The sequence below is a fragment of the Cetorhinus maximus genome, chromosome 3 (genome assembly GCF_964194155.1).
Source record: "Cetorhinus maximus chromosome 3, sCetMax3.hap1.1, whole genome shotgun sequence".
In the NCBI taxonomy this organism is placed as follows: domain Eukaryota; kingdom Metazoa; phylum Chordata; class Chondrichthyes; order Lamniformes; family Cetorhinidae; genus Cetorhinus; species Cetorhinus maximus.
This window is the reverse complement of record NC_135881.1, coordinates 188,651,739-188,676,618: the sequence shown is the minus strand read 5'-3', so window position 1 is coordinate 188,676,618 and position 24,880 is coordinate 188,651,739. Positions and strand designations below refer to the sequence as shown.

The 24,880-nt window shown below is 43.7% G+C and overlaps 1 protein-coding gene across 7 annotated transcripts in view; it reads right to left on the bottom strand.

Annotated features, from left to right (window-relative positions):
- plekhg4b (pleckstrin homology domain containing, family G (with RhoGef domain) member 4B) overlaps positions 1-24,880 on the bottom strand; it is a 332,728-nt gene that overhangs the window by 29,322 nt on the left and 278,526 nt on the right. For all 7 annotated transcript variants that reach the window (XM_078539457.1, XM_078539462.1, XM_078539463.1 and 4 more), the window contains 9 exons: positions 23,325-23,418; positions 16,534-16,620; positions 14,940-15,056; positions 12,630-12,728; positions 10,747-10,889; positions 7,986-8,124; positions 4,910-5,032; positions 1,854-2,045; positions 118-1,061 (listed from right to left, as the gene is read on the bottom strand). In XM_078539457.1, coding sequence (XP_078395583.1) covers positions 118-1,061; positions 1,854-2,045; positions 4,910-5,032; positions 7,986-8,124; positions 10,747-10,889; positions 12,630-12,728; positions 14,940-15,056; positions 16,534-16,620; positions 23,325-23,418 — 1,938 coding nt within the window. The remainder of the gene's footprint in view (positions 1-117; positions 1,062-1,853; positions 2,046-4,909; positions 5,033-7,985; positions 8,125-10,746; positions 10,890-12,629; positions 12,729-14,939; positions 15,057-16,533; positions 16,621-23,324; positions 23,419-24,880) is intronic.

Below are 24,880 nucleotides of genomic sequence, written 5' to 3'. Positions count from 1 at the left end.
CGACCTACGTACATAGCATTGTAATGGAACTCAGAGTTAAAGCTGGAAGTGTAACTGATTTAATTTCAAAATATTTTCACAATATTGTGTCAATTTTATGATTACTGAAATCATTACCTCCCCGTTCTCTTGGTTTCTTCTGTGTGTGGATGGTATGTCCTGGAAGATATTGGTAAGCTGCGAGTCCTGGTCAACATTGGACTTTTCAGCTCTGATCTGGAAATCCGGTTTTTGTCCGCCACCACACTACTGACCACCTCTAACCCTTTGATATAAACTCCGGTGTTGCCGTGCCTGCCGACTTCAGCGTGGCCACCCTCTCGCTGCCACATCTCAAAGCTCTGGGTCTTCCTCATGATCTTTTTCAATGGCTGCTTCTTGTGCCGGGGCGCCGGTGAGCGTGTGGGCTCAGAGTGACAGGATGCAGCCGATGAGCTTACAGTGCAGCTGTCGACATCCTTGTAGAAAATGCTGCCCCCGCATTGCCTACCGTACAGTGGAGCCAAGGATGAAGAGGTCGTACTGAATTTATGTGATGTGTTGGCACCTTGGCAGGGCTCTTCATAACCTAATGCGATGGGGCATTCTGATGCCACGAAAACTTGATCGGCTTCCTGAGGATTCACAGAATCATCAGACCAAACACCGTTCTCTATACTCTCCATAGTCTTTTGCGAGATAGAATCTCCGAGTTCGTCCGATCCTTCTGTGTCAAACTCACCACTTGTCCTCGGTCCTTCATCCTCAGAGTGAGCTTTAGAAGCCAAGTCATTGCTATGACCCTCGTGGATTCTGACTGCTGCGGATAAGACTTCCTCCAAAAGATGTCTGGTTTGTTGGCACTTCACCCACTGGATGTTCCACTGCTTCAGTTCTCTAGCACTGCCAAGGCCAAGAACCATCTCGTTCATCCTCTGGAAGTTTTCCGCATTGAACTTGGTGGCCTCCTGGTGGTATCCTTCCAAGCTTTGGACCACAGCCGTCATATACTCTAAGGTGCTTTGCTCATCCACTTTCAAGCGTCTTAGGTAATCGTTACAGTGCAAAACCCATTGGTCAGCCTAACACAAAAGCAGAAAATACCACAATTAAAGGAAGTAAAACGATTTTTTGATTTTAGTGGCAATCATTATTTCCTTGTTTCAGGGCATTGATCGATCAGGATCAATTTATTTCTTTTACAAAATCATGTAGCTTTTTGTCAAAGTCACAAAAAAATTCCAATCTCTGTAAAATGGTGAATCGGATACAGTAGAATAACACCTCAAATAAAGTAATTATCTCGCCTCCTGGCAAGTTTGTCATAGAAAATGGATAGAATTTCCTAGATACATGTAGTCTGCAGGCAATAGGAATCCAAGAGAGCATGGGGGATTGGTAGACAGCACAGGGCACACTCAAGTCAGATAGACCTTTTGACTGCAGGACAGTTACATGAAGTACTCCAAAATCACAATTAATTTTGGGATTTGAGTGGACTGTAACTGATACATCTTTATGCATGAAAGGGTTTACTTTTTAGAGGTGGTTCCAAACCGGATGGGACTATGGATCATAATTTGGGATATAACACTATAGAGTCAACAAAGGGACCCACTCTGCAGTCAGTGCTCAAACCCAAGAGTGGAAATTAACCTTTATATTTAATGGACATGAAATGCAACCTTTTGATGCAACTTAAAATTCATTAAAATATTGTCAGATGTATAATAATAAAATAAATCTTTTTCGGAAGTATCAAGTTTTGTCTTTCGAAGATCTTATATAAACACAACTATTCTGTGGCAAAAAGCCCCAATATAATATAGAGCATAGCAGTGACAAAAGATAAAGGAACACAACGAGCCACTTACTGTCTCATAGAATTCGTGCAAATTAACTATGTTGTCCAAATCTGTTCTCCGCTTTTCCAGTCTGTTAATGAAGTTACTCAGAAATTGCTTGAAACCGTCAACCTTTTCATCCAAATATCGCAGCTCATTGTGTGTTTGACCATTTAGACGACCAGCATCTTTGATCAGCTGCAACCCTCTTCTGTAATGTTGCTGTAAAAATCAAAATTAAACTCACCCATAGGGAAGTAACACTATTGACTTGACTGAGATCCACCTTGCTTGTCTCAAAGTTCAAAAGATGCCACGATATATTTCTGCTCTTTTACAAAACAAAGATCCATTTCCCTCTTAAATTTGCAGCCACTTTATGCCTGTATATATTTAGACATTTTGTCCTATTGATTGTATATTTGACCTCTTTTTTAATAAATATGATATATAAATACTTATCTTTTGAAACAATGATGCTCCCAATACAGCTAGAGCTATTTGTCGCCCATCTCTCCTTCTCATGAAGCAGCCTGGACATGCTGATATTTGTAGGCCCCCAATTGAGATGATACAACAACTTGCATTTATATAGCACCTTTAACATAGTAAAATGTCCCTAGGAACGTCACAGAACAATTATTCATCAAAATTTGGCACCAACCCAGGTATGTTGACATGAAGACAAATGACCAAAAGCTTGGTCATGGGTGGGCAGGGGGTGTTTAAGTGGTGTTTTAAAGAAAGAAAGCGAATTGCAAAGCAGTGAGGTTTGGGGGGTTGGGGGGAGAGGGTGGATTTTCAGAGCTTTAGGCCCAGACACCTGAGGACACTCCAACCACTGGAGGAACAAGGAACTTGGGAATGCGTACGAGATCAGAATATTAGGAGCACAGCCATCTTGGAAGATTGTAGAGCTGGAAGAGGCTGCAGAGTTAGGGAGGAGCAAAATCATGTAGGGATTTGAAAACAAGGATAAGAATTGTAAAATCGAAGTGTATAGCCAAACTAGGAGTAGGTCAGCAAGCACAGGGGTGATGGGCAGGGATCAAATCTGGGACCACGTGGTTTTTATGTATGAAAACTCATCATCCAAGCCAAGCTACTGCAAATCCAGATAGGTAGAGTCATAGCTTGCCTGATAATTCTATCCTATAAGGACTTACTTCACATATCTAAATCCAAAGAGGTTAGTCAAAGGCTGGAAAGAGTCAAGGACACAGACACTTAAAATCTGTTAAGGGGCTCTGCTACGGCTGGACCAGTTACAACATTGCAGTTTACTGGCATAGAGCATTAGTAAGTCTCCCACTAACTGTGCAGTCAGGACAACCCCAATTACAGCATTGACTTACAGGGTTAGCTGAGGAATAGTGGAAAGAATCTCAGAGCCCTGCAACAGGGTTACCTCTCTTAATGCTAAGCCAGATTGTTTGGTAAATACTCTACAGAGTCCTGGTGACCTGGAACATCCAGAACCACGTCGTTCAATGTCACATTGTACAATGCAACAATATCTATTATCTATTATCTCTGAGGCTTCCTGTATGGAACAAAATGGTCCCTTCAAATGCACTGCACTCCTTAGTGCCTATCAAACATATTGGGCTTGAACAATTTGGAGTGGCAATCAGTGTTGGATTGCCACTCCGTTCCTAGTTTCTTACCCCAATTTTTTTTCCATCCTGTCTCTCCTGACCTTCCAACTGAGGCCGGCTGAGATCTGGGCAGTGCAGCGTCTCCCCTGGGCCTAGCGTTGAGTGCAGCTCTGTCGGATGCAAGGAGGTTATGCCCCCTTTTTTATGGGCATTCGTTGCTGTAAACCAGATAAGTTAAAGATCCATCCCGGATGGAGTTGAGAGTCGGGCCTGGCCAGAGGGAGCAGGAGGGGGTGAGAGTCGGGCCTGGTGTTGGGGGAGGTTGGGAAGAGTGCTTGTGGAGGCGGGGGAAATCTCGTGGGTTGGGGTGTTCCAGTCAGAGAGTGTAGTCCTTTGGGGGGAGGGTAGCTGGTGGGTAGGAGAGATCCCCTGGGCATCAGGTGGATGGAGGAATCCCATGGGGTTAGTCAGAGGTTGGGGGTGAGACCCCTGGGGGGTCATGGGGTGTGGGAGTCCCATGTGGGGGGCAGTCGGGGGGTAGGGGAGTTCCCTGGGGGAAAAGGGTGGTTGGGGAGATCCATGGGGGGAAGGGGTTAGCCGGGATTGGCAGGAAAGCCCCTGGGGGGTCTTGGGTCGGAGGATTCTCATGTGAGGGAGTAGTCAAGGGTGCAGGAGTCCCGTTGGGGGGTCGGCACTGGACTGTACAATAGTTACCTGAAGTTGGAAGTGGTTTTAATTCTTCTAATTTTTTTCTGGGTAACTATTGATGTAACCCAGTCTGAATCATCTGAAGTTTGCGATTTAAGTTGCATTTTCAGATGGTTCCCAGTGCAGGGGAATTGCCCAGTGGATGTTTGCACTTTTGAGCAATTGCCGTGCAAACCTTACCTGGGAACTTCCGAAGGGCATTCTCCAATGCACCTTTCGCCTACTCCCCAAAACGACGCCCTGGACCTTTGAAGTTACGGCCCATCATCTCACTTGAATGTGTAATGTTGAAGTATGTTTAAATTATTTAATCAATAAAAAAAATATAAATGTGCAAAGGGAATATTTTGAGGAGGGAAATCTTTTATTGTTTAGTATTTCAATCTCACCCTAACAGAATAAAGAAGCTATTGATAAAGGATAATGTGGCCCCAATAATTTCCTGAAACGCAGTTTGTTTACTGGTGCTGAGAACCATTCTACCTCCTTTAGTCTTTGTTGCTTCGCTGCAAGTAATCAGATCAGCTTTATCTGCCGGGCCTTCATCATTCCTCTGCTGTTCTACAATTGGTTTCCCGAAAGTAAAGCAAACCCTGAGTAATCATTCTTCCCAGTATCAGATAACTTGAAGACTTAACAATGAACAAAAAAAAGGTACAGTTGTCTTTATGTGCTATTTTTCCATCAGGGTCAAGCGGCCTGAGTTTTATTTCACCTAAAGCAATTGTACACTGCACTGTTTCTCATGGTTCCCCATCATGGGTGATATGTGACACTTACCACAGCCAGGCTGTAGAAAGCAGTATACTCTTCCTGCATTTGTCTTAGTGATTCCAGGGTATGTGGCAAACAGTCTACCTGCACAAGGTGCTTTTCTCCCTCGCACTCAGCCCAGAGTCTTATCTGCAGGTATTGAAAGGACAGCAATCTACATTAGAAAACACAATAATTACCTGTTCCAGACATCTCAACCTGTCCAGAAACTCATACAATGCAAGGTCCACCCAGGAATACTATCAGAAAGTGAGCGGTTAAGCTAACAGGCGGAACATAAAGTTATTTATGACATGGCATCTATTAAATTGAAATGGTCCTTTTGTGACTGAAATGGGTGAGGTTATAAACCAGGCAACTGGAACAAACTCAAACTAGTTTCTGCAGTAATTCGCTCCTCACTAGGACATGAGTCACAACACAAAAATTGCCGTGTGATCAAGTTAACTCCAATTGCCTCATAGTTCAGAGCATTTCTGAAATGAGGCACAAAATTTAGATGTGCAGCTCCCATTTTTTGGGTGCAACGAGTGACCTTTAAGCTCCAAAACAGCTTCTCTGGCATGGTATGCAGCTGTCTAGTGCAAGCCATGCTGGATACAGTATTGGAGAGGACGTTAGCATGGGTGCGTTGGTATGCAGATTAGTCAGATGGTGACATCAATCAGCATGTAACACTGACTTGATGCCAGCGCTGTCATTTTAACTCATGCTCCAGCTACTGCTATCTCTTAATCATGCTAGGTTGATCACACTTCTAGCAACAGGAAGGACCACCACAAGCGCCGTGTAAATCATCAGCTATCTACAGGCTAGTTGTTAACTGATTTCTATTAGCTGTTGCTGTGATTGTACAAGTGTTTGTTTGGTGACTTCTAGAGTTTGTTAAAGTTGCTAAAGACTACATGGATTGGTGTGGCTGATACTGAAGAAGTTGGATTGAACTTCAAGGCTTCTGCACAAACTGTTTGTTCCCAGGCACGGATGCAGCAGTAGGCATTCCCCTTAGAGTGCAGCAGAATGAGCAGAGGCCACACAGAGCAGAGCAAGCAGCTAGAAGAGGGAGGAGGAGGGGGGAGATAAGGGCTCTCAGCAGGAGGTCATATTTGCCCAAGAAGTTCAAGGAGCAATTCTGTTACCTGATCCTCAACGAGGAGATATGTGTGAGCTGTGTGCTTTTCACTAAGGATGTCCTCACTGAAATCTGCCAACTGCTGCAGCTACAATTGCAACCCCAGATTAGGATCCGGACCGCATTGCCAGTAGCTGTGAAGATGACCATGACAATGAATGTTTATAAGTCTGAATCCTTCCAGACTGCTGCTCAAGCTATTTGCAATATCTCTTAGTTTGCCATTCACTGAGGTGTAGGGTAGGGCACTGATGCTGTCTAATCAATGGCAGCCAAGTATATTTCATTTGTTCTAGCCCGAGAATAACTGGTGGAGCAAGCACATAGTTCACTAGGTTTACAGGCTTCCCTATGGCGCAGAGTGCCATTAACTGCATGCACATTGCTTTGCAGGTGTGCACTGCCAACTCTGCCTGCACTGGAACCAAAAGGGATTCCACACACTCAGTGTCCAACTGATGTGTGACCACATTGCACATCATGCAATCCAGTGCCTGGTATCCTGGCAGCAGTGATAATTCCTTCATTCTGGAGCTGTATTCTCAGATTTTCCCTTTTCTCTCTCTTCTTCCTATCTGGTAAGCCACAATTTCTGCTGGTAAACAGTTCTACATGTTGGAGGCTACAGGATAAACCCTTCAGTCATCATCAGTGACTATGACTTGCATTTATATCGCATCAATAGCATAAACATCCCAATAGGCTTCACAGAGGCATAGTTAGAAAAAATGCCAAGCTAAAGAAGGACAAATTTGGAGAGGTGGCCAAAAGCTTGCTCAAAGAGATGAATTTAAAGGGGGTCTTAAAAGAGCAGAAGGCAGTGGGGAGATTACCTTATTTAGTATAAGGGTCTGGCACATATAGGATTAACGTGGGATTGAGTACAGTACCGCCCACACTGTGATGTAAGAGAATACATCACCCACACCTAGAGGTCAGTCTAATGTTGGATAGAGCCGTGTACACAAGCAAGCATGGAGACTGCTCCAAGCTTGAACCCTTTACCATGTATATGTACATAGTTCTTGCAGTTAATAAATACATACAGTTAACCTACTTAAGACTTCATTAAAACCTACCGAATGATATCCAACAACCTACAGCACCTTACTGGCAAGGAAACTGGAGTACAGAGGTGAGGAAATGACCTTCCAGTTCTACAGTGTTTGGGTCAGACCCTGCCTGGAATACTGCATTCAGTTTTGGGCACTGAGCCTTAGGAAGGAGGGATTGCCCTTGGAGAGGGTGTAGCACAGATTCAATGGTACCAGGATTCAGAAGTTTAAATCGTGATCACAGGTTGCATAAAGCTCCCTTGAGTGTAGAAGGCTGAGGGGTGTTCTAATCGAGGTGTTTAAAATTATAGGAAGGATTCAATGAGTAGTTACAGAGAAATTAATTCCTCTGGCAGAGAATCAAGAACAAAATGGTGCTTGGCTTAATCTTAAAATTCAAGCGAGGTCATTCAGAAATGAAACTGGGAAGCATTTTTTCACACAAAGGGTAGTAGAAATCTGTAACTCTGATCCAAAAGACTGTGGATGCTGGGTCCATTGAAACTTTCAAGTTTGAGATCCATACAGTCTTTTGTGGAGTAAGGGTATCAAAGGATATGGAACAACAGCACGTAAATGGAGTTGAGATATATATCAGCCATGACCTAATAAAATAGTGAAACAGGCTCAAGGATTTGAATGGCCTACCCATGTTTCTGCTTCCTGTTAGGGTCAAGGTAGTGCTATTATCTTTTAATTCAACTGGTTCCTTTCAGAAGCAAAATTGACTGTGAAGGCTTAAACCTGGAAAAGAAACCTGATGATAAAGTTCTTGTGTAATGCATTTGCCTTTTAAGTGATTTGAAGGCCGGTTACAAAGGACAGACATATTGGATCCACCTCCGTTGGCTTCACTGACTCACAGTAACAACAAGACGTCTAAGTCTTTGTTCACCTTGCTACTTCCTTCCTCGAACTTTCTCAGCTCCAGAAGGATTTCCAGCTGCTGCTGGCACTTGTTGGACAGTATGACCAGCTTATGGACCTCCTCATCCACCTGATTATAGAGCATCGTAATGGTATCCATCGCATCCCTGCAAACATATAGAAAATGAATTTGACATCTGACATGTGAGAGAAAAACTTTCATTAGGAAGGAGTTTAAATGCTGGCTTGTTTGCCGGTCTTCCATTCTGCTGACTACAAATGATTACAAATGATCATGATTGTGATGCATTAAACATTGAGTCATTGAGATTCACAAGAGCTTAACAGTGTATAACAGTGTGGTGTGGAAGAAAGTTTACTGTGCTCCACAGAGATATGTGAAGTTAGGATCAAATTTACCCAAGGAGGTATGGTCTATCAGAAATGAGCATTCCTGGTTTTGATCATTTTTCTGCTTGTTTTTGTGGGCTATGCTTCTGACTATATCATTCAGATGTTTGCCTCTTGGGAAAGTTATAACAATAGAAATGGCAGGGCTGACAAGAGGAGAATGAAGAACAAAATCTTTCTCCAACAATAGTTCAAGACTGAGCAGCTTTCAAAGTCCAATACAAATGCCTGAAGAGTTCTTCTCTGAGGGTCATAGAACAAATAGAGTGCATGGCATGCCACTGGGTCATACAAACCAACAAGACCCCTGTGGAATCCATCATCCATGCCAGGTTAGTTATTTCATCCACGGTGTTAACATTCATGAGCATGGAAATGGGTGGTGGGGTTTAGTCAGGGGTGTGAAAGTACTTGTTCCCACTCATTAACTATAGCGACATGTAAACAGAAAATGATGTAAATACGCAGCAACCTCTGTGTCTGAACGTGGAAAATGGGTTAACGCTTTGACTAACACAACACAATGAAAGAAAGGTTCGATTTATGGCAAGAGAGTAGAAAAGGTGGTAGTGGATTGGACAAAGTGCAATGGTGAACATGGGCATGGTGAATAACAGGCAGCTAATCCACTACCACCTGTTGTACACCCCTATATTCAGCACCAATTATGAATTTTACCCCCAGTACATTCTGAAAATTTCCCACTTTTATCTTGCAAGTTCATCATTATCTTTTTATCCTCAGTGTTTCTGAACATGTGTCTTTTTGTCTTCAGAGTTCTTCAAGTGATCCCAGTTCTTCCACATATAAGGGTGATCAAGGTGATGAGACCCTGGGGGGCTGGATTTTACATGCCCCCGCTGTGCGTGTTTTTGGCAGGGGGCATGTAAAATAGGGCGGGTGCCAATTCCACCACCTGCGCCCCCCTCCCCACCCCCGAGCTCACTCCATAACACGACAGGTGGGTGGGCACTGACATTGTATTTAAATAAATAATCAAGGGTCAATTGAGCTTGTTAACAAGCCAATTGACCCTGATAATACACTACCCATGCCATAACATGGTTGGCATGGGCAGTAGGGCAGGAGTGGGCAGGCCATTTTTTAAAAAAAAGTTTTAAAAGGGCAGGAAGGAAGATGGGGTACTATCTTTGGCAGGGGTGGTCCTATTGCATTGGGGGGCAGGCCCCTTAAAATAGAACCCCCCTTCCTTCCCGCCTGCTCGCCAAACCCACCACATCCTCCTATCCTAAACCCCCCAAACCCTTCCAGCTCAATACCCCGGACTTACCTTGCTCCAAGATCTATGGGCCCTCTTCTTGGGACTGCTTGCACCCACTAATGCACTGCCGGGACTGTTGGCCAATCCAATTGGCTGACAGCTCCTGAGGGTGGGTCTTCCTCCCCAGTGAGAGGCGGAAGCCACACTGGCAGCCTATTTAGCCCGCCCGCAGCATATTATGGCTGTGGGTCGGGCTGGCGTGGAGACAGTTGGTTTCTTGGGGGGGTGTCTGAGACATCTTCCACTCCACCCACCCCTCCACCCCCCCAACAATAATCTGCAGCCCAGGAGCTCTACCCCAGTCAAGTTGCTGTCTCCAAACAGCAGGAAGTGAGGAAGAGGGGGCTTAGAAAGATGAGGAGAAAACCCTTTTTAAGGAAATAAACATATTGATGTTTTAAAAGGATCGTGGCCAAGAATTAAATAAAAAGACTAGTGTTTCTGTCATGTCTTTCACAACTTCAGGACATCCCAAGGCATTTTACAGCCAATGAAATAATTTTGAAGTGTAGCCTCTGTTGTAATGTAGGAAATGCAACAATTAATTTTCATGCAGTAGTTCTGATAATGACCAGATAATCTGCTTTGTATAGTCTTGAGGATGAAGGATAAATATTGGTCAAGACATTAGGGAGAACTTTACTGATCTTTAAAATGGTGCCATCTGATGTCCATCTGAGAAGGCAGATGGGGCCTTGGGTTAACATCCCATCCAAAAGACAGTAACTCTGACACAGTGCAGCACTCCCTCAGTACCGCACTGTAGTTTCAGCCTAGATTTGGTACTCAACTCCCTGGTGTGGGACTTGAACCCACAATCATTTGATTCATAGAGAAAAATGCAAGTGAATGAACTATAGGGAACACCTAGATCACCCTTGTACATAATATACTATATCCGAGCTTTGAAATGCTGAATGCAGCCAGCTGAATTCATGCTCAAGTGAGACTTACGGCATAGGTAAATTTCGCAGACAGAAGTTTAATACATGTGATTTTTTTTTCCATTACACGAGCAAAAGTGATCTTTGCTCCAAGAAAGACCCGTATTTTGAAGAATTCTTCCAAATTAACCTGAATTCATTTGATGCCCTACCTGTAGTCATCAGTATCGGAGAATTCATCTTTCCTAATCCTAACAAGGATAGTCCCGCCTTCCAGACGCAATCCCACTAGACGGGAATCTTCCAGCACACTCTTCATTATCCTCTGGTGCTGGTCAATGAGTTCGATGACTTCCTATAGAATGAATGTTCCAAGTTTAATTTGAATTCTGATGTGAAAGCTTCTTAGCCTAGTGAGTGGGGGAGAACTTTGCAGGACAGAAGGATCAAAACCACTTCACTGGCCCACTGATTGCTTAGTATCCAATGTACAGCCATTTATGTTACTGTTGGAAGCACAGGGGGTAAAAATAACAATACACACTGCCTCCAATAACACAACTAATTGAAGCACCATTGAGTGTTGGACTTTGGTTCACACCCATGATTCTCTAAAGCCAATTTCCATTAAGCCCACTTGACCTGATATACCACAAACCAAAGACTATCAGGAGAGAGAGAAAGAGAGAGAGATGGGGTAAGATGGAGTATGAGTGTGGCTTTCTCCATGTTGAATTGAGGCAATCCAGAAGGAAAAATCATTAAACTTGGGAAATGGCGGGTTAAGGTCCAAACTGCTCCAGTTCAGACCAGTACCTGTCATTTCCAAGTTTTACGGTTTTTCCTTTCTGGGGAGTATACTCCCTCCACTCTGTTTTGTTGATTGTTGGAAAAGATGGGCCTTAATGGCTACTCCTGTTCCCATGTCCACAACCTCTTCACCTGAAGCACCATTCCTACCGCATCCTCACTTCCTCTACCTCTTTTTCCATTTGGAAAGCCCACTCATAGCCACTGCCCCTCCACCCCACACCACTGTCACTCAGAGGGGAGGGGAAATGAAAGGTAACTGAGCCACTGAAGGCCATGGGCTAGATTTAACGTGTCCCTGGCAGGTGTGTTTCAGTGGGAGGGTTGGGAGGGGGGCACGTAAAATAGGGAGGTCCTAACCCCACCACATTCCTGCCCACCCCCAAGCTCACCCCCATAATACAGGGAGTGGGTGGGCACCGAGCCCCACCCACCACATTCAGATAGGTTATCAATGGTGAATTAGGCTTGTTACCAAGCAAATTGACCCTGATAATACACTGCCCTTGCAGTAAAGCATTTGGTATGGGCAGTTGGGCAGCCCGATTTTTTTTTACCTAACTTCTTCACAGGATGGGGAGGAAGTGGGGATTCGATCTGCAGAGCCTGCGTTTGGAGATTGGGGGTGTCCCCCCTCAGATTGAACCACCTTCTTCTACCTAACCCCTCCGCCCCCACCTCGCACCACCACCACCACCACGATCACCACCATGACAATCACCACCATCTTCCCTCAACCCCAAAGGAAAGGAAGGAAGAAAAGACAAGGAAGGGAAACAAACAGAGTTAAGGGAAGCAAAGCAGAAGGAAAGAAAACAATCGAGACAGGACCAAAGGAAGTAAAGAGAAAGAGAGACAGAAGCAGAGATGTAGAGATATACAGAAACGTGAAGGGGGAAGAAACAAGGAACAGAGCTCTTAAACTCACTGTGTGTAATTCCTGGCATTACATTGAAAACCTTAGATTTGGGTCCAATTCATTCCTAGCCCACATTTAGAATGAAAAATGCCGATGTAAACTCATCACACTGTCGTTGTATGTTCTGGCCTGCAACGCTGCTGCAGCACCACAACTCGCGCAAAGGTGTAATTACAACATGACAAGTTTACAAGGACAATTTCATTGATAAATGTGGTCATAGGAACATAACAACACAAGTGTAAAAATAAGCACTGGATGGTTAAATTCAAAGTGGGAGCTGAATTATATCCCAGTGCCCTGATCCAGTTATGCTCTGTTGAGTAAAGCTGGGGGAGTTCGCACTGACAACTGTGCTAAGTGTACCTGTTCCGTGCTAGGTATTCTGCTGACACTCAGGCAGTTGATAGTATTGTTCAGGTAGATGAGAGCCCCTCGACAGTTCATCATGAATGGCTCCAACTTCTGAAACAACAAACATGAGGTTATAGCTCAGTTTTATCTCTCTCCTATTTGTTCCTTCATAGTCAACAAGCCTTCAAAAGCAGTATATTTATCTTTGTTAGATTTGGGATCCTGTCCATTTACAATTTTACATGTAAAGATGTAACTATAAAAATAAACTTAAACTTAAGTTCACCCAAAACCCTGCTGACCGAGCGAACTCTTGCTCGCACCAAGTCCCGGGTACCCTATCACTCTTGTGCTCACTGACCTACATTGACCATGTCCTGGCAATGCCTTGATTTTAAAAATTAAATCCTTGTTTTCAAAGCCCTGCATGGTTTCACCCCTCCCTATTCCTGCAACCTACAACTATCTGAGTTTGCTGTGCTTCTCCAATTCTGGTCTCCTGTGCATGCCTGATTTTAATCACTCCACCATTGGCAACCATTTCTTTGGGTGCCTAGACTTCCTAAACCTCCCTGCCTTTTTTGTTCCCTCTTTAAGATGCTCCTTAAAACCTACCTCTTTAGCGAAGCTTTTGACCACCTCTCCTAATTTCTCTTTATGTAGCTCAATGTCAAATATCACTTAATAATGGTGCCTTGGGATGTTATACTATTTTAAGGGTACTATGTAAATGCAAGTTGTTGCTTAATTTTATAACTTCGGCTTCAAGAAAACAAAGTTGTCTATTAACGTATGATAAATGTACTAAATGGAAAAATAATGGTTGTGTATTATTTTACCTGAATGTAAAACCAATTCACAAAGATGCCAGCAGAATTAAAAGGATGCTTGGGGTTGTTTTCTAGGAAAAAGAGACTAAAAAGGGACCAAAAAGAGGCCCTTAAAATGATGAAGGGGTTGATAGGGTGCCTGTGGAGAAATAGTTTCCACTTGTGGGTAAGTTCAGAACAATGGACCATCAATATAAAATAGGCACTAAATTATCAAATAAAGGCTTAAGAGAGTGTTGAAAATGTGGAATTCACTGTCATTTGCAATGGTTGAAGCAAATAATTAAGGAGAGATTTTGTATCAAAGATGAGGGCAAAAGGAATGGAAAGATTTGGGGGCAGAGTGAGAAGAGGTCAGTAGAATGAGGAGCATAAACACCAACATAGACCAGTTGAGCTGAATGGGCAGCTTCTGGGCTGTATCTTCTATGTAATGCCACAAGCACATAGTTGCAGACGTTTATTGGTGGGAATGCAAATGCACTCCACCCCAGAAGCTCTAACTTTTCCTCAAGTACAGTTTCTACGGGTTCTGCTGACCCAGGGATCCAACTAGCCATTCATCAGGTGTGAGTCCCAACTCAGCGGCTTCATAGGTGAGATCTGATTCAATTCACATTTGCCATTCACCATTTTTCAGTAAGGGTGACTCAGCAGTAGTCAAGACTAGGAACTCCCACTGCCACCGAAGCTTGAGATCGGTTAACGCACACAGATCAGGAATGCAAACCTTCCTGGTCGGTAGGCCACACCTGGCACTGAGCTTTGGGGAAACCCTCTCTCCTTTCAAGATTCATAGACTCATGGAATGGTTACACCACAGAGGAGGCCAGTTAGCCTGTTGATTCATGCCAGTTGCCTGCAAGAACATTTCAGCTAGTCCCACCCACCCACGCACACTCCCCTGCAACACTGCAATTCTTTTTTGTGTGAATATTTCATGAATAAACCCTGGTTATGAATATGAGTACAGAACAAGAATCACATGGGATTAACACTTTCAGAAATAAAAACCAAAAATGCTGAAAATGCTCTGCAGACCAGAGAGGAACAGAGGTAACATTTCAGGTCGGACTCTGTTTCCCTTCACAGATGTTGTCTGACCTGCTGAGCATTTCCGGCATTTTTGGTTTTGATTTCAGATTTACAGCATCCACTGTATTTTGCTTTTGTATTACCATTTTCAGGTTGAGCAGATTCCGATTGCTTTCAATACACTTGGAGGTGACAAATGAATAGTCATTCAGTTGACATTAATACACATGTAACCAATCCTTAATTCCCTTTACGCTATTGAAATTCAGCAAATAATTCAGCACCTGGGACAGTCTCACCTATTGGACTTGGCTGCTAAATATTTGAGGGCACTTGTTCAGGTAACATTCCCAGGTGCGTGTGTGCAAGCATTACCCAAATGCACCAGTGGCAGAGAGTGCTTTCCCACAACATTTTATATGGGAATATCTTATTGCTTCAGGCAGAATATACAAACCATATGGAAGCGGATCCAGTCATTGTGATCATAAGGAAAAGTTCCAGAAAATTCCTGCGTCAGTTGACTGCCATCAATGTGCTTGTGCAGAGCCTTTAGTGATGACACCAATTCATGCTGAATCGAGGGATTGGGAAAAAGAGAGAAAGATTAAACTTAACCAGTGACTGCTTGCACATTCACTTGCCTCCTAATATACAGTAATGCTGTCTCGTGAGAGCTGATATGACAAAATTTATTTAATAAATATTTCATTGCCCAAAGCAAAATTGTTGCAAGGGTTGCAAATCTTCATCACCCTTGATCTTTGGGTGGAGAGAAGTTAGGGGTCCCACTGCCAAATTGATAGGTACTATGTAATTCACTACCATAGATGGTGAGGCACTTTTTGTTCACATTCAGTTGTCCCCTGTAACAGGACAGGCAGGAAAACACAGGCAGCACAGGATCACAAAATTGCTGGCCTTTGGCTTCAGCTTCTGTTCCATAAAGAGTAAACGTAGAAAGACAAACCTGCGCGCTCTCAGACTCTGTACCAGAGTCCGCTGGAGAATGATATCATTCACTCACTGCATTCTGCTGGAGGAATAACCCTGTTGTATTCAGGAGACTGCTTGAATTTCGGTCATGAGTTCAGAGACTTCACTTGCTCAGCCCTGCTTCCAAGTAATTGACTGATGCAACAGGCGTGAAGATTCACACAAAGACGTCTACATTCTCCTTACAAATCACTTTCACAAAAGATAACTGAATACAAAAGGTTTCTTGCAAAGGTACTAACTATGTTGTCCCTACAATGTTGGTCCAATCTACGCTTAGAGTTTACAATATTACACAAATATAAATGCCTAGTTTTATTTTTAATGTAAAGTAGAATTTAAGAAGATTTCTGTACATGTACTTATTTTCCAGAACAGAATGTTCCTTTTTGGCCATTATGTGCAACTGAGGTCCTTCTGTTCCTCCCCTTCCAAATCACAATCAATGATATTGATTGGTGTATCAGGTAGTAAAAATAGTTTAGAAAAGGTTAATCCAGAATTAAATGGAACAATGGGAGGCGGACAAGATAACACAGGTTCAACTAATGCAAAGTGTGCCAAGAAGTATCACTGCACAACAACAGCTTGCATTTGTACAGCACCTTTAATGTGATAAAACATCCAACAGCAGATCACAGGAGGGTCGTCAGCCAAAATTTCACAGTTGAAGACAGAGCTGCCAAGCGTGAAGAAAATCAGGGCTGCGCAAGAGGCCAGAATTGGAGAAACACAGAGACCTTGTATGTTGTAGGGTTGGAGGTTGTTAAAAAGATAGGGAGGAGCGAGACCATGAAGGGTTTTGAACACAAGGATGAGAATTTTGACTTTGAGGCATTGCTGGCCCAGAGGGCAATGTAGGCCAGGGAGCACGATGGGTGAACAGGACTTGGTGTGAATTATAATACAAGCGACAGAGTTTTGGTTGAGTCAGGTAGGTTTGTTGCTACTTCCTAGCTTCACAGAAATATCCCAACTGTGTTGCAAGCTCAATTGTAACATCACAACTGCATCCTGCAACTTTATCCTGCCACCTCACTGAAAATCTGATTTACCTGAACAAGTGGGTCCCTTTCAGGTCGGAACGTAGAATCCCTTTCCACTAAAACCAAGACTGAGTTAATAGCATTTGGAATGGTAACCTGTAAACAGTCAGAAAAATAATTCAGCTGTACAATTAAAAGCAAGGACACATCAAGTACTAAAGGCAATTGATATCACATTGTTCAATTATCCAACCTAAACATCACAGAGCCGATTTTCCTAATTGCTGTGCCTCGAGGTCAAGGCTGACACTCCAGTTGCTCAATTGGTAGCAATCTCGCCTGAATCAAAAGGTTACGGGTTCAAGTCCCACTCTAGGACTTGAGCACAAAAATCACTCCAGTGCAGGACTGAGGAAGTGTATTGTCAGAGGTGTCGTCTTTTAGATGTTAAATCGAGGTCAGGTCAACTCTCTCAGGTGGATGTAAAAGATCCCATGACACTATTCTGCAGAAGAGCTATCCCCAGGGTCTAGGCCAATATTTATCCCTCAATCAACAACACAAGAACAGATTATCTGGTCATATCACATTGTTGTTTGTGTGCACATTGGCTGCTGCATTTCCTACATTACAGGTTACACTTCAAAAGTACTTCATTGGCTGTAATGCATTCTGTTGTTGTGTAAGGGCAAATAGTAATGCAAGTCTTTATTTCTTTCAATGCAGCACTGAAGGAGCGTAGCATTGTCAGAAAGATGCTACCTTTTGAATGAGATGTTAAACCATCAGCCTCTCAGGTAGACATAAAAGATCCCATGGCATCAAGAGAGGCAGTACTGCTCCCTGTGTCCCAGCCAAACAACCAACATCATTATAACAGATTATCTGGTCAATTATCACATTGCCGTGTGTGGGGGTTGCTATGTGCAAATTGGCCCATCACGTTATCAACATTACAGCAGTGATACACTTCAAAAAGTACTTCACTAGTTGTAATTTGTTTTGAGATGACCTGTAGTTGTGAAGGGCGCTATATAAATGCAAGTTCATTTTTTTTGAGCACACAAAAATTCCAAATGTTAAAAAAGAGAAGCGGTGGAGGCATCAAGCCTGGATTTCCACCACACTGCCCAATAATTCCTAGCACTTTGTAAAATGTAAAGGTAGTTACAGATGAGGAAGACCATTTGGCCTAGTTTATTCACCCAATGAATTCCCAGTGGGTGTGCTCCCACCCTATTTTTTCATCCAACTTTGATGATTCTTTCTAGGCCTCGCACAGCATTCAATGCAAATAAGGCTATTGGCAGGGTGGGCGTGGCAGCACAAGAGGGAAATCAAGAATTCCCAGCCCTCATGTCCCACACTAGTGTTAATAGGGCACACCAAAATGTCAGTAGTGCGGCATGCACCAGAAGCCTGTCAGGCAAGTAGAAGCTGCCCTCTTGTTCTCACCTTTGTTCCCATCTAAGGCTCTGCTGTGGATAGGCCTGCTCCAGAGAGAGGCCTCGACTCTGGGTGATCTATGCTATTCACAATTGCAGAGATACTGCATCTGTCTGAAGGTTTGAGAGGGGATAGGTGAGGGGAAACCAACTCTCACTACTCCTGTGATTTTCCTAATTCCTTTTCATCCTGGCCCCTCGACCCCCAATCTAGTGGCGGGGTGGAGCTCTTGCAATTACCATAAGTTATAGTTAACTTCAAAGACTGATTTGTGAAGTGAGATTGTTTGAACATATCAAACTAATCTGTGAACTGTGCAATTTATAACCGAACCCAATTTGGTTAAAGATCCTACCTTCTTTTAAGGAGGAAACTTTGACATGACCATGACCATATAAATATTGAAGTAATAATAAAGTATTCCAGTAATTGGTAGCCAAAAAAGGAGCTCATTAAAGAGTACAGTGGACTCCGGGTTTCCTACTTTGAAACATAAACATTGCATCAAACAGTAAATGCATGGTACATTTATGTAATGGCTCAGATTTTGCAGCCTGTGGCAAAGCTGCAGACCACGATGAAAGCTGCCCGCTAAGATCCAGTGATCTCCATGGACGGTTTTTCATTCCTTTGAACCCAATGACCTTCCTTTTGAGCCCAATGACAGTTAAAATCAGACAGTGATATCAATGAGCAGATAAGAAGCCAATCACAGTAAAGTATTTTCACAGACAGCAAACCAAGAAGATAAAACTACTGAATCCCTTCACTTTCAATTTACATTTTCAGATAACAAATAATTTACTATATTTGGATTAAGGTAGACGCTAAAATGAAGATAACCAAACTTTTCAAAAATGTTTGTATTTAAGAAAATATGGGGCAGAATTTTCACCTCGGCGGGCGAGCAGGCATATGCCCGACCCGCTCGAGTGTGAGGTGATTCGTGACGATGTTGGGCAAGCGTCCCGACACCAATGCGCAGTCGCACGATAGCTCGGTCGGCACACGTGCGCGTGGGAATCGGCAGCACAGCCGCCAACAATTAAAAGGCCTATTAAGGCCATTAAAGTGTCAATTAACTTAAATTTTTCACTGCCAGTCCAACCTTATGGTTGGCGGACAGGCGAAAAGGCCATTTTTTTGGAAACCTCATCCACGGGCAGGATGAGGTTTCCAACATCAAATAAAAATAAAGTAAAATTTTTAAAATGTCATTTATCTCATGTCCCTACTCAGGTGACAGAGTCATATGAGGGGACATGTTTTATAACATTTAAAAAATCTTTATTTGTAATTTTTAAAACTCTCCATCTCCCCGAGGGAGATCTCTCTCCATCTCTCCATCACTCGCCCGCATGCGCAAAGTTCCCTGCTTGCCCCGCTTGCCCTCCTCCCCCGCCCGCACAGGCAGCGCTGAGCGCTGCCACTCGTGTTTCACGCTGGGTGGGCCTTAATCGGCCCGCTAGCGTGAGATCGCGGTCCGACCCCAATTGGGGGCGGTGGTTGGCTTCCCGACTGCCCCCACCCACCCCTGCCGAGCCCGCCCGACAAGGGCAAAATCCTACCCGTGGATTTTTTTAAACATTATGGAGAAATTCCACAAATATAAACTTAGCTTTTCAAGGCCAGTGAGTGTGTTTAGTAGTAATTATGAACTTAGTCGTTTATTAAAAGCCCAGTTTCACCTCATTCAATAAGGTGACATTTTTTTTTACAAGTCTTTTACAGTGAGGCTAGCAGTGTAGAAGTGGGAAATTTTCATCAAGTCAAGATTGCAATGGAGGTTGCAGTTTATGGGAATTTCAACAGTGGACCCTCTGAAGGAGTGCAGTGTTACGACCAGGAACCTCCGGATTTCCACATTATTCTGTGCATGTGCAAACTCCCAAAGTTGCAGAGAGTTATAGTGAAGTAATGACGTGGATGCTTACAGTTCTCCACCACTATCTATTGCATCTGACTATGATATACAGAGATAATTTGAATCCCAATTCAACATGATTTCAATTAATGTACTCCCTTTCTCATAGTTTTAATTCTGTAGACTGTGCACGTAGAACACAAATCAGAAATGGGACCGGGCTCAGTCAAATTTCCAGTTTTTACTATCATTAATAGTATGGATCAATGAGGTCCCATACTTCACTCAGGATGAGGGGGAGGTGCTTATGTTTTTAGGATTCCATTTCATCCATGACTCTCCCTCCAGTACCTGGCCTACACAGCTATTCCTCACAGTGAGCGAGAGTCACTCAGTCATGCATTCGAGCCTGATCCAGTGTTCATCTGATGTTGGCAGATAGGTGGAAGGGGTGCTGGGGTGGAGAGGTAACACCTTGGATGGTGAGGTCAGTTGGATGGAAAAATCAGGCTGAGTGTGTAACTGGAACTCCTAGTTTTCCTCCACATGCCAAACGCGGACATTACCCTCATAGTCCCTACTGCTGCCCGCCCACCGCCATCCCCGAACATGCTTTCCCTAGCTGAAGTGAGCTAGCTCACATAGACCAGGGGCTGGACTTTCAATTAGGGGTTCAATTAGTTCTGGGTCCCAGCCCCACACAGCGTGCTTTAAGTGTGCCGCGGGCCTTTTCAAATGCACTCGGGGCAGTGGGTGGGCTCCCAGCAACGGAGGGCCGACAGAAGGCCCTCCAGCACTCAGTAATTGGCAGCCCCACTGGCCGAGGTTGAAGCTGCTGATTTAAAGATGGAGACTGTGAGGGACAAGCGAGGGTAAGTTTCTTTTTATTCTTTAAAAAATTAACCCACAGTTGCCTGGCTAAGATCCTGGAGGAGCAACCTCTCCTCTGCTGGACGGCCAGCAGCTGCAGCATTGGATTGACAGCCATTATAGGTCCATTGGGTGGGGATCCTCGTGTAATCCATCAGGGCCCCATCCTGTCCTGAGCCCAGCACGTTGGTCTGGACGTGATTCAGGCCAACGTTGTCTGCCTGCACTGCCGACATGAAATTCCAATTGGCGAGGGTAATTAAATTTCATTGGCCTCAATTGGCAGGCGGCTGATTTGACCCCAAGCCACCTTCATTCAATTAGGCCTGGGTCAGGATAGTGGCAGCGAACTAGCGTGGAGGCTGGTGATGCCAAATTGGGGGCCCAACCATCTCCAATCTGGACCCCGAACTCATTTAAAAACCGAGGAATCAAACCTGGGACCTTTCAAATACTACACATGTTTACCCACTCCGCCATCAGAGGGAGCTCCAGGTCCCAGTTTCCAATGCAGAAATAAATTAACTTGAGTAAGACCAGGAGAGAGAGAGAAAAAAAAAGGACAAAGAGCATGATGGGTCAGATGAAGAAGAATGCACCAAAAGATAAACAAGAGGGAGTCTGGGATTATAAAAAATAATAATAAATGCATAAGAGCAACACAGAGATATGAGACTAGACACAAGAAGCTAAAGAGAAACAAGAGGGTAAGATCAAATACCACACACACACAGTCAAAGGTTACAAATGAGAACAACGAAGTTTCAAAAATAAATTTTGGGACAACCTTAGGCTACAACTCTCTCCTCTTCACCTACACTTAGCACAACCATATTCAAACATCAAGGGTCGAAAATAATTGCTTCTGGCCTTGGTTGGTTGCTCCTGCTTTAAAGTTACTGGATTTTATATAAACACCCATTTGAAAAGTGATCATATAAAAGTTCCACTTTTCCATAATAAGACAAGCAGTACCTTCAGATATTTTGCTGAGATGTGGAAGGAACTGTTTTCAATGTGTGGTCTCATTGTTAACATGTTTTCCTTTTAATGTATGTCTGACGTCCCTACATAATGACCAGAACACTTTTTCTCTCGATTATTAAGCCAGGTCTGTGGTTTAGTAGTCCAATAATTCAACACTATTGCACTCTAGAACGTGGAAAGGAGGTCAGATAGGTTTCTTGAGGATCCCTGCTATAAGGTCTAATGAGAACAAGATGGAGACTGAGCTCGGTTGCCCCATCTTAGATAGGCCAGTAAGCCATTAACACCAATTATGAAAGCGCACACACCCTTTGGTGAGGGATTGGAACCCATATGATGAGATAATGATGATCTGCTTCACCTCGTCCAGAACAGTGGGACCAGAGGAACAACATGCACTTGAACACAATAGAAAATAATTTGCAGAAACATTGGGCAGGTTTTACATTTCTCGGTGCAGTGAGAGAGGTGGAATGGAGACTGAGTGCTCCGCTCGCTCCCGCCACCTCTACTCATCCAATTAAGCGTCGGATGGCCAATTAGTGGCTGTCCGGCAGGAAGGAGGTCAATTATAGGAGCTCCGCATCCAATCGGCACTGTAGGCCAGGACTTGCAGCAGAGGGGTAATACCACGAACAAGAAGTCGGCCATGGCTGGAATTGTAAGGCCTCCATGCTCTCAGAATCTATCTTTATTTTGTATTGAAGGCTCAAAAAAGATTTTTTAAATCGTCATTAATCAAACATGCAGACACTGCCACACCCCACCCTCCCCCCCGCCCCCCACACACAGGAGAGGGTACTGGTACATTCAACCATGGTCTCAGTAGCAGGCCTTTCCTATCACCCTTGTTGTAGCTGGCGTCAAAACACTTCCTCATCTGACGACCAAAAAATGCAGCGGACAATGACAAATTGCGGACGATTCGTTTGTTAACAAGGTTAGTAGCTTGTTAATTAGTGATTTCAAAATGGCAGCAGGCTACAGATTTCAGCGCCTGCTCCCCTTCCATAGTTTGGGAGACTGGCGAGATGATGTCGTATTGCTGAAATGTCTTCATGCCAAATTTTTTGTCAGCGTAGGGGCAGAGGAGGTGGGGAATGGGGGGGGGAAAAGCGTGCCCGATTTGGGAACATAAAATCCAGATTATAAGATCGACTTTGTCAGAAAGTAACATTTTGCGATACAGAAATGAGTAATTTGACAGCGTGCAGGTGATAAGTGTTGGGTGTTCAGGAGGAACACGTATCTTTGGGTCTGTGGTTCCCAAAGCTTTCCTAACACTGGGATTTGTCTCACCTCATGTCTTGGTCTGTCGTAAACTAATTTATAGAAATTTATTGCCATGATTAGTCAACAACTCCATTCTTGTTGTATCATGTGCCTACCAGGATAGTAGAAAGCAAACTAGAAAGACCTTGGCCTTTGGTCTTTTCTTGTCTAGCTTTTCCTACGTTTCATAGAAACAATTCTATCAGAGAATAGGAGAGAAATTGGTAAAGATTGCAACCTATCGATAAATGGGATAACATGTAAATAGAATAATTCAAAATGAATTAGACAATGTTAATTCAGAGTGAAAAATCAACTTTGCCTGGTGCTTTACTATAAAGGGCTCAGTTACAACTTGACATTGTTAGCAAGGAATGGATGATCATTTCCCGTTCCTGTCAGATTTTTACTGATGTCTTACCTGCAGTGCAATAAAAGCTTTGAAGAGGGTCAGAGTAGGAGGACATCTGCGAGCGTCCACTAATATGGTCAGACCAAGCTCACGCACTTCCTTCCTGCAATAAACAGGTTACGCAATTCAAAGAAGTTAAGCTCAGTTTAAATTCAGTCAATTTCACATTTCAGTCTGTACTTTTATTTAATTTCCTCCGAATCTTATTTTTCATATGAGGATGTGTTTGCCACTTGTGTTGTTACCATTTTGTTTCTGTGTCCCACTGGTGGCCTGGGAGTTATCAGGTTGGAGCATTGCACACCCACCTCCAACACTGACATATCATTGATAACTTGCCCTCTTCAGAGAGTGAGTTTGTCTGAATTTTTTGGAGGAGATTCTATCCCAGGGTAGGGTTTCACGTTGCATTGGTCAATCTAGGGGTAATTATAACTTTCATCCGCAGCCAGAAAGCAGGCGCTAAGGGTTTCAGGAGCCCATTTTACACCTCCCTCAAATCTCTTTTCTGTTGACTTCAATCGTGGGGTGTAAAGTGGGCAGTCAATTCACTGTCACTCGTTTCCCACTAGGGGATAATAGGTAAAATTACCCCTTGCACTTCCAGGCGGATTGCCAACAATTGGTTTTACTCCTGTTGCAACAGATTGACTGTAGCCTCCTATTAAACTGCCTGAAAGTGGGGAGTTAACCTGGTATTTGGCTGGGAGGAGTGCATGTATGGAGATTAGATGAAGATGTGTCGGCCAAGTCATCTGTCGAAACTTACAGCCGAGATCAAGGCATGAAGAATGGTCTCTTAGGCAACATATTCGCGCAAGTGTCACTGAACCATGCAGCCATAGCGCCATGGAAACAGAACATAAGCCACTGACTTTTAGAGAAATGGGGAGGTTGGGTGAATTTTTCAACCTTAGTAAATAAAGAGCCACAGCCACACAAAAAGGGTCATTGAAGTGCGCTGGTGCCAGCTCTTTGAGAGAGCTATCCAAATCTTTCCTTTTCAAGTGTTTATCCAAGGCTCTTTTGAAAGTTACTCTTGAATCGGCTTCTACCACATTAATAAATCCCTCAGCATATCAGACCTTGGATTAAAACTATGCTAACCAATTCCAACTCTTGCTGTACAAAACCTGATGGGTATGTGAAAAGAAACAGTTTGATTCGCATTGCTTATTGTGTAAGGTAGCAGGAACTGAGGTTGGGGTGGGGTGGTGGAGGCTGCGGGGTGGGGTTTGTTTGTCCGGTATGCTGATGTACCAATGTCTCCATCAAACTGTTATAGCATAGCAGCTCCGTGAGCTGAATGGAGAAATGAGAAGAGACATAGCTTCCACTAAAATGCTGACACTTTACAACTCCGAGTGAGGCTATTGGCATATTTCAGTGTAGGGAAAGATGACTAATAAAACAAGCGCCTAAGGCAAATCTTTCAAAAACGGAAGAACCTTGTTGTTTATTCTCTGCTACTGGAAAAGGTCAGAACTGTGATGACAACACATGGAAACCAAATAAAGGTTGCTGCAGAACTTCCTGCACATTTCCAAACAAGCTCTGCTATGCTT